General features: G+C 40.5%; 1 protein-coding gene across 1 annotated transcript in view; it reads left to right on the top strand.

Moving 5' to 3' along the window:
* The window catches only part of grm6a (glutamate receptor, metabotropic 6a), a 72,781-nt gene that overhangs the window by 48,907 nt on the left and 940 nt on the right, over positions 1 to 22,934 (top strand). Inside the window, exons 5-11 of the mRNA XM_083554890.1 lie at positions 770 to 924; positions 2,051 to 2,191; positions 3,872 to 4,072; positions 9,779 to 9,918; positions 11,129 to 11,752; positions 18,439 to 18,750; positions 21,781 to 22,023. Coding sequence (XP_083411016.1) covers positions 770 to 924; positions 2,051 to 2,191; positions 3,872 to 4,072; positions 9,779 to 9,918; positions 11,129 to 11,752; positions 18,439 to 18,750; positions 21,781 to 22,020 — 1,813 coding nt within the window. The 3' untranslated portion in view covers positions 22,021 to 22,023. The remainder of the gene's footprint in view (positions 1 to 769; positions 925 to 2,050; positions 2,192 to 3,871; positions 4,073 to 9,778; positions 9,919 to 11,128; positions 11,753 to 18,438; positions 18,751 to 21,780; positions 22,024 to 22,934) is intronic.

Raw genomic sequence — 22,934 nt, 5'->3', positions numbered from 1 at the left:
CAGTGTTTGCTGATGTAGCCTTTAGCCCGTGCGAGGTGCCACAGAGAGTCTTCCCAACATGTCGACACTAAAGTTTCACACTCATTAAAACTCTCAACAATAAATAAACGTTGCATGTTGACACGCTGAGAACCGGCGCTCACCCTGCTACTGGAGCAGAATTCAAATCAGATATAATTAGGGGCCCGTTTTTCAGGGACTCGTTGTTTTCTACACTGAGAAGTCAGAAGGCCAGTTCCTGATTTGTTAACAAGCTCTTGTGGCTGTTCTGCTGGATAGCAATTCAGTTGGTCGTTCAGCCGAATCGATACGACACTCGTTAATGAGGCAAGACACTGAGGTTCACTGGACTTGCTCTATAATGGAATCGCTAACCTTTACTGTAAGAGACTCAAAGTAAACCCAGTGCCTGGTTCAATGACATCTTTCTGTTTTTTTTGGAATTGTTCTTTAACAAATGGCATTCCATAGTCACAAAAACAAACTGTTTCTTTGATTGATTTATTCTGAAGTTTAATGGATTCAAGCTGATTTCTTGTTCTGCTGTCTTTTTGGACTTTCTAGAAATGATGCATTTAGGGTTCTTCTGGGTTCTCCAGCTTTTTTCCACCCGCTTGAAAATAAGGTTAATAACGAGACATGTGCTAAAATGTTACGTTAAATCGTGACCTAGGCAAAGGGGTGATATATACATGAATATTATAGCAAATCCTTGCTTTTATTTGCCTTAATCACAACGTTCTGTATGGTTTCTCTCTCTTTGGCATAGGAAGGTACTAGAAGCAGCCAAAAGGGCAAACCTGACCGGCCACTTTAAGTTCATGGGGTCGGACAGCTGGGGAGCAAAGAGCGCCCCCATCCTGGACAACGAGGAAGTGGCCGAGGGAGCCGTCACTATCCTGCCCAAAAGAGCCTCCGTAGAAGGTTAAGATGCATCTCAATTGTTCAAATTATGGCTGAATGACTTTAATAATTATATCATGATATATGGGCTGATGTGTGATGACATGATACTAAGTTATACTAAAGTCTATCATACTTTATTGCGATAATATTATATGATGATACATTTATTTTTTTTACTGTCACTTTAACACCAAACTGGACCTGTAAATATATATATGTATAAATGTATATATTAAATTGTTTTGATTTGAGGTTCTATTTTATGGAAACCATACCTTCAACATTACAATTGAAACTGGAGACTCCTCCCATAATATTAATCGTCTACTCGCAGCACAAACTAGTTCATTACATTCAGGGCTGCTGCTCTGGAGGGGGTAGCTTAGTGGTTAAAGCATGGAACTTTGGATCTGAAGCCTGTGAGTTTAAATCCCAGCCACACCCATTTACCAGTCCCTGTTGTATGAATGAGATAAATGTCAGTCGCTCCGGATAAGGGTGTCTGTTATAGAAAATGAATCAACACCTTCTGACCAATCAGATTGTAGAATACAACAGCGCAGTGCTTTAGTGAAATGCAACACTGACTTCATTAAACGTTGCTACGATTCTTAATTCTTCCTTAAACTGTTACCACAAAGTTGGAGGTACACCTTTATATAAGACGTCTTTGGGTGTGGTAGCAATAACATTTTCCTTACACCTGGAGTAGAAGACCCAAACCTGTTCCAGCATGACAATGTGCACAACGTCCTATGCTTTAAATGGGTTGGATATGGTGGAAGATGCTAAATTAAATCAAGCCTATTAAACATCTGAATTTTTCACACTAAATGAGCATAAATCTCCACAAAATCTAGTGGAACATCTTCCTAGAAGAATGGAGGTTATTATACAGCAAATGGGGATCGATAATGAGATGTTTAAGAAGCATTTTACAATCTTTTACTCGGGTGTCCACAAACTTTGGTCCGTATGGTATATTTGCATTGATCATATATTAGGCTTTTATCAATCCAGTTTGAGATTTGAACCTTTTTCCTTTTGACATTTGTAAACAGTACAGCACTGCATTATTTTTTCTAACCCTTTGACTCAATGTTCGATCTCAAGCTGTGCTTACGTCTTATTGTCTCTCGCTCAGGGTTCGATCAGTACTTCACATCTCGCTCTCTGGAAAACAACCGCAGAAATATCTGGTTCGCCGAGTTCTGGGAGGACGACTTCAGGTGCAAGTTGACACGTCCGGGAATCAAGCTCGACCCAGGGAAGAAGAAATGCACAGGTTTTTATTTGTTCTGCTAATCTCTTTACTTAATGTGAGCTAGCATAAAAAAGCATTGATATTGCTAATGAAAAATTAGTAAACACTGTATGTAAGTTCTCCCAGTGATTTCATGGAAGCAGCTTCATCAATTTGTAAGATTTGCTGACTTTTGTAAAACTTGAGAGAAAGTTTGAGTAGAGATCGCTACAACTGTTTAAAAAATGGGGCTCAAAATGGTGGTTTTAATTACACAAATCCCTTCCTTTTATTAAAAACTGTGCAGAACCACACTCCAAAATCTAGTGGAACATCTTCCCAGAAGAGTGGAGGTTATTATAAGAGTGAATGGAGACCAAATGTGAAGTGGGATGTTCAAAAAGAAGCACCTACCCATCTTATGCTCAGGCGTTCACGAACAATATGGCTGCCAAGTAAACAAACTGGTCTTGAATTCGGCTTTAAGTTTTGGTTTGGTCCAGACTTCTCAATCTGAATCCTAAAGCTCAGCTGTGGCTTCAGGATTTCATTCCAGCCGAGCAGGAGATGCAGTCTACCCGAGTCACCTGTTTAATCGGTTGGTCTCGGCTGTCAGACGTTGGAATTTTGCTGTATCACGTTCACCTCCTGTTCCACTTTGTGGATAAGATCAGACGCCCTGTATGTAGTGTTTATCTCAATTTACAGATCAGAATTTGATATTTCTTTTCTAATAGAAGCTGCTTTGCCATGTACACAGGCTCATCTATCAAACTAGATGAATAGATTTTATTTGGCAGTCGTTCGGCGAGGCGTTCACACAACAAATGGGCTGATTATTAAAGTGCTGTTAGTCAGGAGAAATGGTCATGTCGTACCTTTCCCGAGGTTGTAAATCGAACTGAGGTCTGGATGTATTTGATAGAGACATGGCAAATAGATGGGAACTGTAATTTTTCTTTTTTTAGGGAATGAATTCAGCTTCTTATAAACCCTTCGCGGATATGTAGAGCCCTACATTTGAGAGATGGAGACATTAAACCATCCGAAGAACCCTTAAGGAACCTCACGTCTCTGAAACTATTTCTATTTGAGAGCAAGAAATATTAAACCACCTAAGGAACCCTTAAGGAACCCCACAGTCTCTGGAAGTATATCCATTTAAGAGCACAAGACTGAAACCATCCAAGAAACCCTTAAAAACCTCACAGTCACACAGTAACTAACAGTCAGCATACCATCGGAGGAACCCTTAAGGAACTGCACAGTTTCTCAAAGTATTTTTGGAATGAAAACATTTTATCTCCTCAAAAATTCATTAGACCAGAAAGCTTTTTTTTGTCAAATTGTTTGACTTTCAAGTAAAAAAAAAAAACATTGACATCTTTAAAAGAAATTCGACGTGCCATTTTGGGGGCCGTTTTATTTTTAATTATTTCGTCAAAAACATTTCAAAACGCTCACACGGAACAGGTGCAGTGAGGGACACTGAAGCCATGAGATAATTTATAGTGAGAGACGCTAAGTAAGAACCAGTTTTTGCCTCTGAGCAGCGTGACAGGGACGAGTGACTTCAACGGTCTCTTCATTCTCTCTTCGTCTGACTCTGATCATGTTTATTCATTCAGAGTCTCACCTTTTTGGGCTGTCACTCAAAATCCCTATATCCTTCTTTCTCTTTCTGTCTCTCCATTTCCTTCTTTGTCTTTTGGTGTCCCTCAGGTAAAGAGAGGATCAGCCGGGACTCGGTGTATGAGCAGGAGGGGAAGGTGCAGTTTGTGATTGATGCCGTTTATGCCATGGCTCACGCTTTACACAACATGCACCAGGACTTGTGTCCGGGGGCCACGGGGCTCTGTGCTAAGATGGACCCTGTAGAGGGACGTCTACTTCTCAGGTACATCCGTGCTGTCAACTTTAACGGTGAGTCTAAAGTCAGGATTCTGGATTCCAACACACACACGCATTAAGCGAGGGGTCACCAAACCTTTTTCTTCTTTTGATATTGAAATCAAAACATTTACTTACTTATGCATATGCATATTGTTGGTGGGTAAACAAATAATTAGGCAACGTTAATAACTAGAGGTTGAATGATAGCGGAGGTTGGATCGTACTTGCCGATAAAAATTTATCAACTGATGGATATTCAATAAAAAAAAAAAAAAAACACAACTGTCCATGTAAAATAGTACTGAACTTTATTACAAAAGAATGTACTCATAAAAATGTGCTTAAGCAAATAAATATGAATATACTCATTAATAAATATAATTCTATAATTAATAAATGATAGTTAATAAATATAATATAAACGATTCACCTACACTAATTCGCCTCTAGAGGCCGCTCTCATAACAGCAGCGGACCAGAAGCCGGAAAAACTATCGTCATGGATTTTTGCCCATAGTTCCAGCAAACAACTATCGGTGCCTTGACCTCTATTAATAATTAAAAGGGGAAATTTTAGTTTGATACGTATCTAAACTCATACCATAATTTCAGATATGATATGAGTAAAACATTTTTAAAATTGAATTAAAAAAATATGTCTCTGCCATTGTTCAGAGGGCCGATACAAATGTGGGGGAGGGTCATATTTAGTCCGTTGGCTGTAGTTTGGGGACTGCTGGGTTAAGATACTGTACTCTGGATCAGAAGTTCACAAGTTCAAATCCCAGCACCACCAAGCTGACATTGCTGGGCCCTTGAGCAAGGCCCTTAACCCTCAACTGCTCAGTTGTAAGTCGCTCTGGATAAGGGCATCTTCATATGCCATAAATGTATAAATGTAAATGAACACAAGTGCTACTAAGACAGTATCTACTGTATATGTATATATTTGGAGTGAGAGTATTTTTTATTGAAATAATTCCTTCATTTTTTTTTTTTTTTTACTGACAGCCCTTTTTTTCTTTTCTTAGCTTCAAAGCACATCCCGCAGTTATTTAGGATAATGAAGTGTGAAACTGCACCAAACTGTCATTATTTTCCAAATGTTATGACACAAAATGCACTCGCTGAAAACATGATATTAAAATACTGGCTTTAATTTAGCACTCATATGATATTTCAAAACACTCAGTGAAAAAAATTGATCAAATTAGCAAGGCAGGAGTTAAACACTGTACACATGTGGTTCTTATTTACTGTTATAGGGGCATGATATAGAAGAGAGGTGGGAGCTCGGTCAAGACTCTGGGCTACTGATAGGAAGGTTGGGGGGGTCAAGCTTTAGTATCGCCAAGCTGCCACTCTTGGGTTCTTGAGCAAAGCCCTTAACCCTCTGTGCTCCATGGGCGCTGTATCATGGTTGACTTTGCGCTCTGATGATATGTGAAGAAAGAATTTCACTCTGCTGTAAAGTACATGTGACAAGCATAAACGCACCTTCTTGTGGAGCTCTGTGCTAATTCATGTTCAATAGGGATAGAGCACAGCACTCCATAGCAGGAGATCTTCCACTCATGGGAAGCATATCTTCATTGAGCTGGTTTTGTGCACAGGGGCATTGTCAGTGAAAATGAAGTTTTTATAGCTAAAAATCTAAATTTTATCCACATTTACAGCTGACTCACAACAACACATTAAATTATTCTAATCTCTGTAGTATCCCGCCTTCTGTTTGTATACATCTGCGAACTGAGAAGAACAGTTGGTGAAGTTTTTGGACTAAAATCTTGTCTTATACAGTATGTGTCAAGCTGCTCAACAGTTCTTGGTGTTCTTTGTTGTGTTTTTTTGTTTTATGAAGTGCCAAATGTTTTTGAATTGTGAAAGGTGTAGACTGCAGGCAGGCCAGTTCAGTACACGGACTCTTTTACTACAAAGTCATGCTGTTGTAATAGATGCAGTATGCAGTTAGCATTGTCTTTCTCATATGTGAAAGGCCTTTCCTGAGAAAGATGTTTTGATGGAAGCATTTGTTGTTCTAAAACCTGTATATACCTGTATACATTTACTTTTACCAGACTTTTGTTGCATGCCATTTTTTTATGAACCTTATGTTTTCTATGTCCTATTGTGAATAAAATATGGGTTAGTGAGATTTGCAAATCATTGAATTCTGGTTTTATGTAGATTTTACACAGTGTCCAAACATTTTTGGAATTGGGGTTGTATTCTCGAGCGAGCTCTAGCAAATGCTAACACACAACCGTGACCAATAAGGGAGGGTGAAAGTTACTACATATTGTACTTCCTACAAGACCTAATCTACCCATTTTATTTCTTATGTTTTATATTTACATTTATGGCATTTGGCAAATGCCCCTTTGTCCAGTATGACTTACAAAAGTGCTTTGAAGTCAATAAATACATTCTGATACCGGCTCATTGGGTCACAGGCTATGAATAGCAACAGTCTCATCTGGTTAAGAAGTGCTAATATATGTACTGCTGGCAGCAGTAGGTATTTAGGCATCATTTGAAGACTGCTAGTGACTCAGCTGTTCTGATTGACTCATTCCACCACCTCGGTGCAGGAACAGAGGAGAATCTTTAAAGCATGCATTCCTTGAACCCTGAGAGATCAGTGGTGCAGTGGTAGAGGATTGAGGGATCAGTGGTGCAGTGGGAGAGTATAGAGGTGTCATTGCATCAGTGGTTGAGTGGTAGAGAATGAGGGGATCAGTGGAGCAGTGGTTGCAGATGAAGGTATACAGGGAACAGTTTTAGAGAATAGAGGGATCAAGGAACAGTGGTGGGGGGTGGAAGGTTCAATGGAGCAGTGGTAGAGGATGGAAAGATCAGTGGAACATTGATTGAGGATGGAGGGATATATAGAGCAGTAGTGGAGGATGGAGGGAGTGTGGTGTATTGGTAGAGAATAGAGGGATCAAGGAGAAGTGGTAGAGGATAGAAGGAGTAATGGAGCAGTGGTAGTGGATGGCGCCATCAGTGATTGAGGATGCAGGGATCAGTGGAACAGTGGTTGAGGATGGACGAGTCAGTGGAACAGGTGTTGAGCATATAGGGATCAGTGAAGCAGTGGTGGAGGCTATAGGGAGTGTGTTGCATTGGTAGAGAATAAAGGGATCAAGGAACACTGGTAGAGGATGGAAGGATCAGTAGAACAGTTGTAGAGAATGTAGGGATCAATGGAGCAGTGGAAGAGTAGCAGTGGTAGAAGAGGAAGGGATCAATGGTAAATTGGTAAAGGATGTTGGGATCAATGGTGAAGTGGAAAAAGATAGACGGTTTAGTGGGGCAGTTGTAGGGGATGGAGGGATTAATGGCGAAGTGGTAAAGGATGGAGGGATCAGTGGGGCAGTTGTAAAGGATGGAGAGATCAGTGAAGCAGTGGTAAAGAATGGAGGATTAAGGATAGAGAATGTGGAGCATTGTGGCATTAGACGAGTGCTGTCCTGTTTTGTAGTCCAGCATCCGTGTTTTAAATCCGATGCAGCAGATTAAGGAACTTGATGGAAGAAGGGTAGCAGTGCGGAGATGTTGGAGAACTTGTTGGAGAAAGGTTCAAAAAGTCTGGATAGGATGCAGAAGCAGAGCTGCAGGAAAGAGTTGCAGCAGCCCAGTCTGGAAATGATGTTGGATTAAATAAGCACCTGAGTGGTTCATGTTGCTCCACAAGGTGGTATCACACATGAATGGTTAAAAAGGCTGCTTAGAAATTTACAGTGGAAAAAGCAATGTTATCTCTCTTTCCAGGCCAAGTTTGTTTTTTGGACTTCCAGCCTTCCATCTGTGGAGCTGATGGATGTTAGTGAGGGGATGACTTTATGTTCGTGGAGTGTCCATGCTGATCTAAAAAACAAGTTCAGGTATCATGAGCAAGTCATTAATGTTTCAACTTGAGGGAAATGTAAGTCTAGGATTCAGCACACACGTCCGTCACGACATGCTCTGAAGGACAGAAATGAATTTCAGTGTTTGCTGCAGGTCAGCAAGGTTGCCTTGTGTATAGCGCAGCCTTTTATAACCAGTGCTCTGCCCTGCAGTCTGACTTCATCTGAGTGAGTAACACTACCGAAAACTCTGCACTCCATTACCACTGCATCTCTCGCTTTCGCTCTTTCCTCCTCTCCTTCTTGTTCTTTCTATTCCCCTCTCTCTAATTCTTTCCAACCCTCCAACCTCGTCTCCCCTCTAGCATTTATAAAACTTATTTCTCCAGCCACACTTGGTCCTCGGATTTCTAAAGGAATTGCCCATTAAGGGTTTTTCACCCTAGGAAAAGAAAAAAAAAAAAAGACCGAAACCTCTCCATCTCTAATGTGACCGAAAGCCTGCAGCACCTAAACAAGGAGCATGCATTATTTCCAAAGAGAGATCAAATCCCATACGGTGTCCCCTATTTTTATCCCAAGCCTTTAAATGAGGCTTAGAGAAAACCGCTGTTCTTTCAGCACCCGCCGAAGTGCGTTTAGGAAATTCGAAATCACGAGAATAAATTGGTGTGAACCTTCCATTTTGGGATCACGTTGGTGAAAAATAAATAAAATATCTCAACTCTCATGCGATCGGCGTTTTCTTTTTTCCTGCTTAGACACGTTCTTATCAAAAAATGTGATCGTGCCCAGAATAGACTGCGTATGCAACATTTATCAGGTTAAAGAATGCATGAATGGATCCTCCATATCCGGCAGCTGGTGTGTGAGGAAGAAGCGAGAGAACACGGAAAGCTCGGCGGGAATCGGAGAGAAAGAGGGGACTCCCTCACTCGTACCGCTCCATGATGCATAATGCGACTGCGGCAGAAGAGCGTGAGCTCGTGGGTTTTTGGGGTTTCGTTGAAGAACGTTAATTATTCGTATCTAGACGTCTTCTTTAAAGGTCAAGTGTTTGTGCATTTTTCTTTTTTGGAAGTGCACCATCCAAATACCCGATTTATATCAATCTCTTCTATCTGATTGGTTGGAAATCATTACATTGCATTATTACAGGTCGAATGTATTGGGACGCCTGCCTTTTCCATATGCCACAATATGCACATTCCATATGCCACCAAACTACTACTCCAAAGTTGGAGGCACACATTTTTCACATTTTAAAACTTTTCATGTATTTGAACTAGGAGAATCCAAACCTGTTCCAGCATGACAATGACCCTGTGCATAAAGTGAGCACCATGAAGATCTGCTTTCCATGGGTTGGACTGGAAGATCTCCTGCTATAGATCTCTGAACTATTGAACTTGAATGAATTTTTCATGCTGACTCCACCCCAAGCCTCCTCTCTTCACCTCCATCAGTTTCTTTCTTTCTTTCTTTCTTTCTTTCTTTCTTTCTTTCTTTCTTTCTTTCTTTCTTTCTTTCTTTCTTTCTTTCTTTCTTTCTTTCTTTCTTTCTCCTTGGTACTTTCTTTCATTTTCTTTCTATTCTTTTTTTCATCTTTGTCTTCCTCTCTTCATCTATTTATTTGTTTGTTTGTTTCTGTCTTTCTTTATTTTACTTTTCTGTCTTTGACTTTCTAATGTTTTTTTGTTTTTCAGTTTCTTTATGTCTTTGTTTGTTTGTTTGTTTGTTTGTTAGTTTGTTTCTTTGATGGGTGATGGGTGTTTTTATATCTCATTTTCTAGATGCTGAATTTTTCCTCCAGGAAATATCGTTTTTGTGAAAATGACACTTCCTCACTATATGAATGCTCTAATTTTGCGTGTGCTGTTTGCAGGCAGCGCAGGCACCGGCGTCCTTTTCAACGAGAATGGCGACGCCCCGGGCCGCTACGACATCTTTCAGTATCAGTTCAGCAACACGAGCAGCCCGGGATACAAAGTCATCGGCCAGTGGACAAACCACCTCCGAATCAACGTGGGTCGACTTCCTGTTTCATAATCTGCTTCAGATCAAAAACACAACACCGCAGTCCTCTCTAAACTAGAACTGATAATCCCATGTATCCTGAAACTGTTCTGATCAGGAGCTCAGGGGCATCACTGGGAGTGTGAGGTAGAAGTGCAGAGGCAGGAGTGAGGGTGATAAATCATATCTCCACTTATACTCAACACACAACCAGCCCCCAGATTCACCTTCATACATGATCATGTGACTCAGGGCTCGAGCACAGCGCTTTAATCAGCATTTATCAATGATCACAGCACATGATTCAATCTTTCTTTCTTTCTTTCTTTCTTTCTTTCTTTCTTTCTTTCTTTCTTTCTTTCTGTTCTTTCTTTCTTTCTTTCTTTCTTTCTTTCTTTCTTTCTTTCTTTCTTTCTTTCTTTCTTTCTTTCTTTCTTTCTTTCTTTCTTCCATCATGTTCTTTCTTTCTTTCTTTCTTTCTTTCTTTCTTTCTTTCTTTCTTTCTTTCTTTCTTTCTTTTATAATTTTTTTTCTTTATCTATTTTTAATTTCTGTTTTGTCACCTTTGTCTTTCTTTCTTTCTTTCTTTCTTTCTTTCTTTCTTTCTTTCTTTCTTTCTTTCTTTTGTTATTTTCTTTCTGTTCTTTCTTTCTTTCTATCTTTCTTTCTTTCTATCTTCCTTTTTTTCTTTCTTTCTTTCTTTGTGCTTCATCTTAATTTCTTTCTTTCTTTCTTTCTTTCTTTCTTTCTTTCTTTCTTTCTTTCTTTCTTCGTTTTGTTATTTTTTTCTGTTCTTTCTTTCTTTCTTTCCTTCTTTCTTTCTTTCTTTCTTTCTTTCTTTCTTTCTTTCTTTCTTTCTTTCTTTCTTTCTTTCTTTCTTTCTTTCTTTTGTTATTTTCTTTCTATCTTTCTTTCTTTCTATCTTTCTTTTTTTCTTTCTTTCTTTCTTTGTGCTTCATCTTTCTTTCTTTCTTTCTTTCTTTCTTTCTTTCTTTCTTTCTTTCTTTCTTTCTTTCTTTCTTTATTAAATGAGAATATTGAACTGCTTGTGTTTTAAAGGGACTGAAGGAAATAAACTGGAAAACTGGTTTGACTGATTATAGTTTTATATCACAAAGTATTTGATATTTTATAGAAGGTATGAAGTGCTGCTTGAAACTTTACAGGTTTGATTTATTCTGTATATTATTAAGTATAAATATGAAATATTTTGCCTCAGGTGGAGGAGATGCAGTGGTCCGGAGGCGAGCATTACATCCCCCCCTCTGTGTGTAGTTTCCCGTGCCGGCCAGGCGAGAGGAAGAAGATGGTGAAGGGCGTACCGTGCTGCTGGCACTGTGAGTTCTGCGACGGCTACCAGTACCAGGTGGGCGAACTGGCGTGTCAAATGTGTCCGTTTAACATGAGACCCACGGCGAACCACACCACCTGCATCCCCACCCCCATCATCAAGCTGGACTGGCACTCGCCGTGGGCCATTGTCCCCATGTTCGTGGCCATCCTGGGCATCGTGGCCACTCTGTCCGTCGTGATCGTCTTCGTGCGCTTCAACGACACGCCCATCGTGCGAGCATCGGGGCGCGAGCTGAGCTACGTGCTGCTCACCGGCATCTTCTTGATCTACCTCATCACATTCCTGATGATCGCCAAGCCGAACACTCCGGTATGCGCTTTACGCAGGCTGCTGCTCGGCCTGGGTATGAGCATCACCTACTCGGCCATGCTGACCAAAACAAACCGCATCTACCGCATCTTTGAGCAGGGCAAGAAGTCGGTAACGCCGCCAAGGTTCATCAGCCCGACGTCGCAACTCGTCATTACCTTCATCCTCGTCTCCTTCCAGGTGAGACTCGACTGGCTTCAATCTATATCTCTGGGAATTCTTTAGTGGTCCTGAAAAAAGTTTTTTTGTAAAACCTGCAGGCCAATTTTAGAGAATTATCACATTCTGCTCGGCCCCCTTACCCCTTACTCCGCCCCTTACTCCCCTTTTATACCTTTAGTGTAGGCTAGTTTCAGAAAAACGTCACATTTGACTCCGCCCCCTTACCCCTTACTCTGCCCCCTTACTCCCCTTGTTAAACATTTAGTGCAGGCTAGTTTTAGAGAATGGTCACATATGACTCCGCCCCCTTACCCCTTACTCTGCCCCCTTACTCCCCTTGTTAACCCTTTAGTGCAGATTAGTTTTAGAGAATGGTTACATATGGCTCCTCCCCCTTACTCCCCTTGTTAACCCTTTAGTGCAGATTAGTTTTAGAGAATGGTTACATATGGCTCCTCCCCCTTACTCCCCTTGTTAAACCTTTAGTGCAGGTTAGTTTTAGAGAATGGTTACATATGGCTCCTCCCCCTTACTCCCCTTGTTAAACCTTTAGTGCAGGTTAGTTTTAGAGAATGGTTACATATGGCTCCTCCCCCTTACTCCCCTTGTTAAACCTTTAGTGCAGGTTAGTTTTAGAGAATGGTTACATATGGCTCTGCCCCCTTATGCCACATCCAAAATGAAAGATTGACTTGAAGAGGGATTTACGTGTAGAAAAAAATCTGAGTCAGTAGATGGAAGTGAACGAGAACGATTTGGTCAAAAACACATCCATTCACAAATGAAACATCACTAGTAGTTATCCGGTCTTTTGTACTTCAAAGCAAAGTTTCATATTTCATCCATGTTTCTCAGAAGCTGTTTATTTTGCCAAACCTGTGCAGATAAGATTGAGGATCCCTGACACATAATTGATCATGTGATCAACAAATGGGAACGAATAGTCAGGTAAAAGCAACATTATTCTACAAGCAGTAATATTTCACACAGGTTTCTCTGTGTTATTGTAGTGAGCCAGTAGCTTGAATCCGACATCTGTGCGATTTGAGGTCTCGGTCTCAGCAAGGTGACGGATCAGCTGATAGCTCTTGTCATTTGTTATTTGGCAGTAGGGTTCTGTGCATTGGCATAACAAACCGAGCTGAAGTGAAAAAGATTCTGTGCAAGTGATATGATGAATGATCAGGAGCTAGTGTCACGGAGACACTGCAGGAGATTGAGAGGATCAGCTCGAATGTCTCATTAGTGATCCTAGAGCATGCTGGGGAAATCGAAATGTGATCAATTCTGGGATAAATGCTTCCAATGTCAGGTTGTGGAGGTGAAAGTTCAATGTTTAAAACTCTACAATGCTGATTGGAAGTTTGGGGGTTCAAGTGTTGCCATGCTGCCTTCTTTGGGGCTCTTGAGCAAAGCCCTCAACCTTCTGCTGTAACATGGCTGACCCCAGCTTTATAACATTGCTGGGATATGCAAGAAAGAATTTCACTGTTCTGTAAAGTACATGTGACAAATATAAAGCAATTTTCTCTTTCTGTTGTCACTGGGTCCAGACGCAGCACAGCAAACATGCTGTTTGAGGGCAATATTGTTGGCAACCCTACCAGTTCCTGTTACTAAAATGAAATAGGCTGATTGATGAGATGAAATAGGCCCATTATGGGCCCTCAGCATGCCCACAGAGTACTTTAGGCTAGCACACTAGGGCCCCACATGGACTCCATAGTTTTGCCTTATGTTTTACATCGTTTTTTTGCACACACACGGACGATGTTTGTTCAATCCCTCCTTAACTCAAGACTGAGCTTCTGTACTTTAGTAGTTTAGTCTTGAGTTAAGGAGGGATTGAACAAACATCGTCCGTGTGCGTGGACACAAACGGGCGATTTCTCCTGATCATTACGTTAGAAGGACAGTGGCTTTCTGTGTCCACTGGCTTTCTATAGCCACTGCATCAGATGTCAAACACTAATGCTTACCTACTAAGGCCAAAACAGACCAGCACCCCTATAACTTACAATACTTTTTACTCTGCAATGCGTCCTCTTCTACTGTTCCACTGATCTCTCCATCCTCCACCACAGCTTGACTCCTCTAACCAAAGACAAGCTACAGGGCTTTGAGACGTTTGGTCAAAAAGAGTTTTCTCATGTGAGGATATAACCCACCCAGGAGGCACTAAGTCAAGTGGGCTTCCAAGGGGATTTTTGTGGGCTTTCTGTGGCTAAGCCCACGGTTGAGGTGCCCACAAAAATCCCTCATGAAGCCCAGTCGGGCTGTGGACCCCAAACGATCTAAGTCACAGGGGGCATGTTTGGGGTTAGTGTGGTTTTGTCCAGCCCACTCTTCCCCCACAATAAACCCATACATTCCCATAGTGGGCTTGTTTGTGTGAAATGATAATCAACTGGTAAACTGTAGTCCTTAAACTTAACCAGCTCACTAGGAACAGTTGCAGAATCCTTTATGTCTTGTACAAAATTATTGAGTTGAAGGCATCTCATCACACTGAAGACAAGTTACAAGACCTTTGGTTAAAAAAAAAGAAAGAGTTTTCTCATTCCGTTGTTCCAGTGATTGAACTCTCCATAGAAAGACAACAGCATTTAGTACGGATCTGACCTTATAACCTAATCTTCAAGAATGATGGACTATTTCTAAAAAGGATTCTGAGAGTCACACGGACAGGCCCACTGCTGTTTTTTTATGCTAAGCTATCCTTACATCAAATTCATTTCAGTGCCTGGGCTTACGCAAACCGGTTTTACAGTTACGTAGCAAACTCCTCATCAATTCCAGCTTCTGCTGAGGAACACCGGCCCACACGTCTTCCTTCTATGTCAAAAAGTCTCATGCTGCTGATGCACATGTTTACAGGCAGGAATATTAATAACACTATTGTGATGGTGAATTTCCTATAAATGAGATATGCATGAGTCAGTGGAAGTGGGATGCGGGGGAGTGGAGCTTATCCGTCCTCTGGTGCCCGATTGATTGACAGCGGGATATTTTTTAGCCCTGCCTCCCTGCTCGTCATGGCGGAGGTGTCAGCGAGTCTAAATGATCGCAGCGCTATTGTGCTGAGCTTCATGACAGCAGCATCTGTCTTCACGTCTGCGTCTGCACTACCCTTCCATGACCTGAAACTTTCTTCTGAAAGTTTTTTGTTTGCATTAGCGGACGATATTAAGTTTCAGTGAGTGAGTTCCTGTGATGAACAGGTGGGGAGGATGGGCTCGTCTGCATGTTCCTCCATTGTCCAGCTGCTGTATTCAAATGAAGGACTGTGCTATGGGATAAATACACTAAGGGCACCTCTTTCTGCAGCTGAATCTGTCTACTTCGTGGTAGGAGGGTCATTTTAAAACCCAGAATTAAACCCGTTTACTCAGGCTACTTAGACAATTATCTTGTATGTTATGTTTAACAGGGTGCTTTTAGTTGTTCTCTATGTCACTAAAGATGCTTGGGGTTTTGTTTAAATTGCACCAAAACCCATTAAACCAACAGACTGAAAATGATCTGATTGGGTGTAATAATCCAATTCCATTGATCATAGAGTGCTTATAGTCCTCTATAAGTTTGCAAAGGGACGGAAAATTTCCAGAAACTTTACATGGGAACATCATCTGGAGATTTTGGAAATATTCCAAGTTGGCAATTAACCAGGAATTGATGAAAATGTATGGGAATTAATTAATACATTTATGTACTGTATCATGAACAACATAAACTTTTGATTGGTCATAAGCTGACATTCATGCATTCGAGCGTAATAAAAGTGAACTATCGGTACCATATTGAATTGCAGAGCATCGTATTGTTTCCATTGAAGTGTACATGTGCAAACCACAAAACACGATACAATAAAACAATAGCAGGTTGAATGAGAGTGAAGCGCTGACCAGACTGAAACTGAGCTCTCCACGAGGACCAGGACACTAAGCTCTCCATGAGGACCAGGACAGTGAGCTCTCCACGAGGACCAGGACACTGAGCTCTCCACGAGGACCTGGACACTGAGCTCTCCACGAGGACCAGGACGCTGAGCTCTCCACGAGGACCAGGACACTGAGCTCTCCATCAAGACCAAGACACTGAGCTCTCCACGAGGACCAGGACACTGAGCTCTTTGTGAGGACCAGGACACTGAGCTCTCCGTGAGGACCAGGACACTGAGCTCTCCAATGGGACCAGGACACTGAGCTCTCCAATTGGACCAGGACACTAAGCTCTCCATGATGCATATCTGAACCCTCATGTTGGCCATCTTTCCTTTTATACACCTTTTGAACATTTTGTAAGAGCGAACGTCCATGAAAACACACAGAGCGATACGGTTGCCTAACAGAATACAGAGAGAAGATACGAGCTACAAGGATGTGCGTGAGTAGAGTCAGGTACTGATGTTGGTGAGGTGAGGAGGCCTGGGGTGCAGAGAGCGTTAACAATTCATCCCAAAGGTGTTTAGTAGGGTTCAAAAGCTCTATAGCAAGAGATCTTCCACTCCATTCCATGTAAAGAATATCTTCATGATGCTTTGTGCAAAGGGTTGTTCACTTTCCTCCCATCAGAAAAGCAGGTCTGAAGCATTCGGGCCTCACATCCAGACTATGCTACAGTTTTTTCCCTCTAACCATCAGGTTCCTCAACACACAGAACTAAACTGTGCCAAAACACACACACACACACACACACACACACACACACACACACACACACACACACACACACACACACACACACACACACACACACTCGAATGTGTGTTTCTGAACTGTAAAACCTGAACTCAACACACACTTATTACTCATTTCAATTCATTCCACCACCATATTATATTTATATTTAATCATATTATACTGTTTACATGCTGTTTTCGCCTCTCGACTGCTGCTACTGCTGTTTTTGCACTTCATTATGTTTATGTTTATAAATACACTTTTGCATACAGTTCTCTCTTCTGCACATTACTGTATTACATATTATACAGCAGGTTTACTGGCGGAGCTGTTTTGTGTTTTGTTTATCTGTCCTACGCTTGTCTTGTGTTGTCTGTCTGCACTGATTTTGTCTGCACCGTTACTTTATGTGTCTTTAGCTCTGTGTTCTGTCATGTAGCTCTATGTTGTGTGATGTTTCTCTGTGTTGTGTGATGAAGCTCTATGTTGTATGATGTAGCTCTGTGTTCTTTCATGTAGCTCTATGTTGTGTGATGTAGCTCTGTGTTCTGCTATGTAGCTCTGTGTTGCTTTATGTAGCTCTATGTTGTGTGATATAGCACTGTGTTCTGTTATGTAGCTCTATGTTGTGTGATGTAGCTCTGTGTTCTGCTATGTAGCTCTGTGTTGTGTTATGTAGCTCTATGCTGTGTGATGTAGCTCTGTGTTTTGCTATGTAGCTCTATGTTGTGTGATGTAGCTCTGTGTTCTGTTATGTAGCTCTATATTGTGTGATGTAGCTCTGTGTTCTGTTATGTAGCTCTATGTTGTGTGGTGTAGCTCTGTGTTCTGTTATGTAGCTCTATGTTGTGTGATGTAGCTCTGTGTTCCGTTATGTAGCTCTATGTTGTGTGATGTAGCTCTATATTGTGTGTTGTCGCTCTGTGTTCTGTTATGTAGCTCTATGTTGTGCTATGTATCTCTGTGTTGTGTGATGTAGCTCTATGTTCTGTTATGTGACTCTATGTTGTATAATGTAGCTCTGTGTTCTGTTATGTATCTCTGTGTTGTGTGATGTAGCTTTATGTTGTGTGATGTAGCTTGATATTCTGTTATGTATCTCTGTGTTGTGTGATATAGCTCTATGTTGTGTGCTGTAGCTTTATGTTCTGTTATGTAGCTCTATGTTGTGTGATGTAGCTCTGTGTTCTGTTATGTATCTCTGTGTTGTGTGATGTAGCTCTATGTTGCGTTATGTAGCTCTATGTTGTGTGATGTAGCTCTATGTTGCGTTATGTAGCTCTATTTTGTGTGATGTAGCTCTGTGTTCTGTTATGTATCTCTGTGTTGTGATGTAGCTCTATGTTGCGTTATGTAGCTCTATGTTGTGTGATGTAGCTCTGTGTTCTGTTATGTATCTCTGTGTTGTGTGATGTAGCTCTATGTTGCGTTATGTAGCTCTATGTTGTGTGATGTAGCTCTGTGTTCTGTTATGTAGCTCTGTGTTCTGTTATGTAGCTCTGTGTTCTCTTATGTAGCTCTGTGTTCTGTTATGTAGCTCTATGTTGTGTGATGTAGCTCTGTGTTCTGTTATGTAGCTCTATGTTGTGTGATGTAGCTCTGTGTTCTGTTATGTAGCTCTATGTTGTGTGATGTAGCTCTGTGTTCTGATATGTAGCTCTATGTTGTGTGATGTAGCTCTGTGTTCTGGTATGTAGCTCTATGCTGTGTGATGTAGCTCTGTGTTGCTTAATGAAGCACCAGGGTTTTGGAGAAACGTTGTCTTATTTCACTGTGTACTGCATCAGTTATATATTGTTGAAATGACATTAAAAGCTTCTTGACTTGACTTGACATGATTGTCATGATGGAACAGTCAGTTTGGGGAAGAATATCTGGCTGAAATCAAGTCCGGAGTTCAGGTGTCCTTGTCAATATACTGCATTTTTTGAGAATACTATAGAAGTAAATAATCTCAGCTAATGTTACTAATACCCCTAATCATGAATCTAACTCCAGATCTCCATCCTTCTCCCTGCCCAGGTGCTCGGAGTGTTTATCTGGTTTGGTGTGATTCCACCCCACACCATTGTGGACTACGAGGAGCTGCGTCCACCCAACCCCGAGCTGGCACGCGGCATCCTGAAGTGTGACATGTCCGACCTGTCGCTGATCTGCTGCCTGAGCTACAGCATCCTCCTCATGGTGACGTGCACCGTTTACGCCGTCAAAAGCCGAGGCGTCCCCGAGACCTTCAACGAAGCCAAGCCCATCGGCTTCACCATGTACACAACCTGCATCATCTGGCTGGCCTTCGTGCCCATCTTCTTCGGCACAGCGCAATCCACGGAGAAGGTGAGTAGTGACCGGTAGTTTTACATATTACATATTAGACAATCGATTCAAATTAAATACTTTTATTATCTTTTTGTAAGGACTTGTAATTATTATTATTATTATTATTATTATTATTATTATTATTATTATTATTATTATTATTTATTATGTCTCTTTTTTGGGAATATTTATTTTTTTGTTTTAAAGTTTATTCTAACCTCACACTTCTAGATAGATAATAAAGACCATATAATATAATATAATATAATATTATAATAATAATAATATTTATTATTATTATTATTATTATTATTATTATTATTATTATTATTATTTATTTATTTATTATTATTATTATTATTATTATTATTTATTTATTATGTCTCTTTTTTGGGAATATTAATTTTTTAGTTTTAAAGTTTATTCTAACCTCACACTTCTAGATAGATAATAAAAATCATATAATATAATATAATATAATATAATATAAATATTATATTATATTGCATTATTTTATATATAATAATAATAATATTTATTATTATTATTATTATTATTATTATTATTAAATCACAAATAAAAGATGAAAAGCAAGAAGAAGATAAATAAATAAATAAATAAATAAATAAATAAATAAATAAATAAATAAATAAATAAATAGCCGGGTAAATGGACAGACAGAGAAACAGATGAATCCTTTTTCTGCAATTCGATTCAAATGAAATTCATCTCCGTTTGTATAATTTCAGCTCCTGGTTTCTCCAGATTAGTCATGAAATCAGGTTCATTGAGACAGATTGTGCCGAGAGAAATCTCATTATGCTCATTACACACTTCATCTCCTCTATGATCAGAGCTATAAACACTCTGCTCCTACAAACCCTTACTTAGTCTTCTCCCTCCGTTCAATTACGACATCCTGCATGCGTTCAAAGCACGAGCAAGTGTACGTTGGAAGCATTTATCCACACAGCAGGAAATTATTACTTCCAATAAACAGCCACCATTTTACCAAACACTATCTTCTCCCCCCGAACCCCCTGCAGCCCCCCGGTTTGGCTCGAGCTCGTCAACAAAAAGAGCCAACAGTTTGGCGACTAGTTAAGACCTTATGTAGCACAATTATGCAGAACGAAGTCATTTCAATATGAATGTGCCAAAGCGAGCAGCAACCTGCCAGGCCCGTGATAACACGCCGAAGTTGCGTCTCAAGCACTTTCTCTTTTGAAGCCAGCTTTCATACGGCAATGTGCAATCACAGGAAGAGATGAGACGTGCAGAAAAGAAGACGTCTTCTCAACCCTCGTCCCCCACCACCCCTCCTGTCTTTATCTCCTCAAGACACACCATGACATGGAGACAAAGGCCCTGCTTCATAGCAGCAAGGGGTTTTAATTGTGGTGTGAGGCTGATAAGAAGAGCGTGGGGGGAGCCGCTGAGACAATGCCTTCACCCATTCTAATAAAGCTACGAGTAGACACCATGGGATGGAAGAGCGCTCGGTTTTTTTTCCCCCTGTCGGTCCACGCCTTTAGGTGAACCACCATCGGGGGCCGTCGTTCTTTTCCTTTTTAGAACGATGACAGTGTGCACCGTTTCTCCCGGAGCGAATCTCCAGAAGTCTTTGGGATTTTATTTATTTTTTAAAGATATTAGTTCCGGGCTTTCAAGTAGCGTCACTGGTTTAAGCAGTCGATTTTAATAATTGAAAGCTGCTCTATAATTCACCAAGCTTTCAAAAAGGACATGCAGCAAAGGATGGAAATCAGGAACTTCAGTTTACTGCATCTAGATCAGGGGTCACCAACCTTTTTGAAACTGAGAGCTACTTCTTGGGTACCGATTAACGTAAAGGGCTACCAGTTTGATACACACCGTTTTCAGTTTGATCTGAAATAACAAATTTGCTCAATTTACCTTTTATTATATGTTATTATTAATAATTAATTATATTCATCTATGTAAATACACAGGTTCCCTGGTGGTCTTGTGGTTAGGATGCGGCGCTCTCACCGCTGCGGCCCGGGTTCGATCCCCGCTCAGGAAACCAACCCCAGCCATTAGGGTTGCACAAGCCTTAGTGACGGTCCCAAGCCCGGATAAATAGGGAGGGTTGCGTTAGGAAGGGCATCCAGCGTAAAAACATGTGCTAAATCAAACATGCGGATGATCCGCTGTGGCGCCCCCTAGCGGGAGAAGCCGAATAAAAGTTATCTATGTGACTACGCTGATCATGTTAATGATTTTTCGTAATAATTATTCACAATGATTTAACAAAGTAGGAAACAGCTATTTTTAGAAACGTTGGTGACCCCTGATCTAGAACATGAGTCTTCACCCAGTGGTCCGCGGCGGTACTGCAGTGGGTCCGCTAATTAATGTTGAATCCAAAAAATAAAAAATAAAAAAATAAAGATAGGTAAAAACATCAACATTTTTACAATATTTTTATTATTACATTAAATTTCTATTAAACTTAAAGCTGATGTTCATGGAAATGTATAATTGTCTGCCTGACGGTAAAATTAAATGTTAAGTTCTATTAAAATTGAAGTTAAATTTCATGTAAATGTATAATAGTCCAAATAAAAATGTATGAAACTGCAAATCTATTCAAATAAAAGATAAGTTGAACTCGGGGATGGACTTTTCACGCTGACTTCACAACAGGTCTCTTCTCACCTCACCTACATTAATACCTAATTTACTAACATCCTTGTGGATGAATGAATCTCACTAAAATCTCCATTAAATCTAGTGGAACATCTTCCCAGAAAAGTGGAGCTTATTATTAATATCAAATGGAGACTATGTGGAATGGGATGTTAAAAAAAGCACACACCAATCTTATGGTCAGATGTCCTCAAAATTGTGTCCATGTAGTGCACCGCCATTTATTATTATTCTTAATAGATAGATAGATAGATAGATAGATAGATAGATAGATAGATAGATAGATAGATAGATAGATAGATAGATAGATAGATAGATAGATAGATAGATAGATAGATAGATAGATTGTTCACCTGTGGATTGTGACTGTTACAGATGTACATCCAGACGACCACGCTGACCGTGTCGATGAGCCTGAGTGCCTCGGTGTCGCTGGGCATGCTCTACCTCCCCAAAGTGTACATCATCATCTTTCACCCCGAGCAGAACGTTCAGAAACGCAAGCGCAGCTTCAAGGCTGTGGTTCAGGCGGCCACCATGTCCACTCGTCTGTCACACACCAACAGCGAAAAGCACAACGGCGAGACCAAGATGGAACCGGACAGGACGCAGTAGCAGGTAAATCAAACTCGAGTCCGACTCACTCGGGTGTCCAGGATCTGCTTGACCACACCCACTGAACAGCACTGCTGTGATCATCTCAGACTCTCATTCTAACTGTTCTATATGTTAGGGTTTTTTTTTTCTACTGTAGTTATGGTAACCAGTTCACTGCTCCCGATTTGCTCCTCAACGGTAAAACTTTCATTGCAGGACGTTTACATTTACAATCAAAGTAATAATGATATACTGATTATAACAGAGATCATAAGAAAGAAAGAAAGAAAGAAAGAAAGAAAGAAAGAAAGAAAGAAAGAAAGAAAGAAAGAAAGAAAGAAAGAAAGAAAGAAAAGAAAAGAAAAGAAGGTGTCTGGTTTTTTTCTAACAACATTATGTTAAAGTTTTGACTCAAGGCAGAGAACAAGAAACGAGCACCTTTGCCTCCTGAGGCACCACACACACACACACACACACACACGCACACACGCACACACGCACACACACGTACACACTCACACACACTCACACACACACACACACACACACACACACACACGCACACACGCACACACACACACACACGTACACACTCACACACACTCACACACACACACACACACACACACACACACACACACACACACACACACACATACACACACACAGGTCACTCCAGGTGATCTTCATGACCTCAGATGCTCTTTACTTATTACAATTTCTCTTCATTTTTTTCTTCTACATCTCTATGCAAACATCTTTAGAGTAATTTTCCACTTGTCCTTTTTATTAATTTGATTAATTATTAATAAAAAATAATTAAGTAAATAAAAATACTTACATTAGAAAGAAAGAAAGAAAGAAAGAAAGAAAGAAAGAAAGAAAGAAAGAAAGAAAGAAAGAAAGAAAGATAAATAAATGAATGTAAATGC

The sequence above is a fragment of the Silurus aristotelis genome (genome assembly GCF_946808225.1).
Source record: "Silurus aristotelis genome assembly, chromosome: 11".
Taxonomy (NCBI): Eukaryota; Metazoa; Chordata; class Actinopteri; order Siluriformes; family Siluridae; genus Silurus; species Silurus aristotelis.
The sequence above is the reverse complement of the archived record's forward strand: the minus strand, read 5'-3'. Positions and strand labels throughout refer to the sequence as shown.